At 38.2% G+C, this 2,702-nt stretch overlaps 1 protein-coding gene across 1 annotated transcript; it reads right to left on the bottom strand.

Annotated features, from left to right (window-relative positions):
- Positions 1-976: 976 nt before the first annotated feature.
- On the bottom strand, positions 977-2,500 carry LOC134406744 (olfactory receptor 6B1-like). Its single transcript, XM_063138276.1, has 2 exons — positions 2,483-2,500; positions 977-1,948 (listed from the first exon to the last, which is right to left on the bottom strand). Exons 1-2 carry the CDS (start codon positions 2,498-2,500, stop codon positions 977-979), a joined length of 990 nt encoding a protein of 329 aa, XP_062994346.1.
- Between the last annotated feature and the right edge of the window lie 202 nt (positions 2,501-2,702).

Raw genomic sequence — 2,702 nt, 5'->3', positions numbered from 1 at the left:
TGGGGTTTTGCCAAATCTTCAGTTTTGCCAGGTCTTTTATCTTAATTAGCCCTATTCAACTGTTCCTAAATTGATTAGACTAAACCTGTGAAGACAGGAAGTGCACTAGCCCTGCTCCTCTCTGTAATCAGTTTCATCACTCTCTACATGTGGAGGGTGACTTTCTTAAGGGGACAGCCTCCTGAATCTGTAGAAGCTGTCTGTGTGATCCAAAATCCTGAAAAAGCAGTAAATCACAAAACATAACACTTCAAAATATTCAGAAATCAGAGATAAATCGTATGAGGAAGAAGAGATTTATCTATATACTTTTTATACTTAGAATCACATACAGTGCTTTGCATAAGTATTCACCCACCTTTGAATTGTCTACATTCTTTTGTTTTACAATGCAGAATTAAAATGGAGTGAATTGGCATATTTACCGTTTGATTTGCATAACACGCTTAACACATTGACGATGCAGTTTTTTATTTTATTTTTATTGTGGCCCAAAATTTAAGTAAACAAAAACCAATGGGCATTTGGTTTTTTGATGAGGCATTTTATTATGAGAAATATTAGACAATACAGTCCTTACATTTACTGTTTATAAATTTGCATCTTAAAAATGTGTATTAAAAGTTGCTACATTGATCTAGAATTTGTTTCTTTAGTTCCACTATGTACTTCAAAATGACTAGAAAAGTAATTTCCAACAAGATGTGGTGGGAAATAAGTCATTTCCCAACATTCTTTTCTTAGATCTGTTCTCACAAGATTGGAGGGTGGCAATTGATATAGAAACAACTTACAGCAAAATTCTATGTTTGTTTTTTCAGACAAAAGTCCCATTTAGATAATGGAATTTACTCTTATGTAAGTGTATTTAGGATTGCATTCTTAGTATCAAGAATTATTTGAATAAGGGTTGCATATAAATAAATAGTAATTCCTTCTGTCATAGAAGGCAAGATTCAATGTAAACTAATTTACTTTAAAATCTTTTGCTTGAACTCTCTGGAGTCTTATGGAATAGGTCAATTTTTTGAACAGATTTCTTCAGGGCTTCTTTGACTTCCTTATTTCTCAGACTGTATATCATAGGATTGACCAGAGGAGTAAATGCAGTATAAAGGAGAGATAGAACTTTGTATAAGGTTCTCAGTAGTTTATTTTTTGGCAGCACATACACAATGATTAGGGTCCCATAGAAAATGGTTACTACTATGAGGTGGGAAGAGCAAGTAGAGAATGCCTTCTTTCTCCCAGTAGTAGATGGAATCTTCAGGATGGTGGATATAATAAATATGTAGGAGTTCATTGTAAACATAAATGGGGGCAAGGTGGACAATGAAGATAATATTAAAGACACCCATTCAATTACATGTGTTTCACTGCAGGTGATTCTCAAGATGGGTGTAAAATCACAGAAGACGTGGTCAATTTCATTGGGACCACAAAAAGTTAACCTTGACAGTAGATATAAGATTACAAACATGGACAAGAACCCATTAACCCAAGATCCAAGCACTAGGGTGAAGCAGAGTTTTTCCTTCATAATCATTGAATAGTGCAATGGTTTGCATATTGCCAAATACCGATCATAAGACATCACGGCCAAAAGACAACATTCCGTAACTACCAGAGCAGCAAAAACATACAACTGAGTGATGCATCCCCAAACAGAAATGGTTCCTCCTCCAGTTATAAAGGTGGCAAGGATCTTGGGCAGGATATTGGAGCTGTAGCAAGTCTCCAAACAAGACAAGTTCCCTAAAAAGAAGTACATGGGTGTGTGAAGTTGATGATTAACTGTGATCAGAGCAATGATGAGGATGTTGCCTGCCATGGTAATTATGTAGACTAGTAAAAACACCAAGAAAAGTAAAACTTGCAGTTCTTGAACATCCCCAAAGCCCAAGAGGATGAATTCTGTTACAGATGTTTGATTTTCCCATTCTTCCTCCTACAGAGACAGTGGTATAATATGAGATATGGCATTGAAATGTTGTGATTTTATAGATTTTAAGCCTTTTTAAAATATAGTAATGATGGAGCATGCAATGTTTCAAAATAATGGTTAAAGAAAAAGTATTCTTATTATATAATGTGGTATCATTTGCCCTTCACCTTCTTCAGGAAGATTATATTCCACTACAGATTGGTGGCCGCTCACATGGGGCATGTCTAGACCTTCCAGCTTTCCAGGAGGGAGGGGGAGGATCTCACGATATGCTAATCATGAGATCCTCCCCCTCAGTCCACAGGTGACATTGCGGGAAGACATCGAGGACACCATTTTTTTTTGTTTTTTTACTGAAAATGAGAGCATGAGCGCTCGGATGCCAAAGTAAGTTTTTTTAAAAAAAAGAAAAACCCAGTCAAAACGATCCCGCTTTGCCGTACCCCACCCCCGATGGGCACAGAGCTCCTGAAGGTCTCCGTGCCCCATGCCCGGTTTCCAGCTCCTCGCATTTCCTTGTGAGGAGCCAGAACAAACCAGGGCAGCAACCAACATATCCCGTCATCTCAGGATCATCCTGAGACCACAGCAAAATGTGGGATAGAAGTGTAGGGCCATATCCCAGGGAAACAGAGCAATCATCCCTCCCTACTCCTGGGATCCCCTGTGTCATGTGGATGCACAGGGATGATCCTGGGACAATCCCCAGGCTATCACCTGTTTGAGCATATTGTTTAGCAAAACTGCTACAAATAGG

This window comes from Elgaria multicarinata, chromosome 11 (assembly GCF_023053635.1).
Source record: "Elgaria multicarinata webbii isolate HBS135686 ecotype San Diego chromosome 11, rElgMul1.1.pri, whole genome shotgun sequence".
Classification (NCBI taxonomy): domain Eukaryota; kingdom Metazoa; phylum Chordata; class Lepidosauria; order Squamata; family Anguidae; genus Elgaria; species Elgaria multicarinata.
This window is presented reverse-complemented; position numbering and strand designations above follow the sequence as displayed.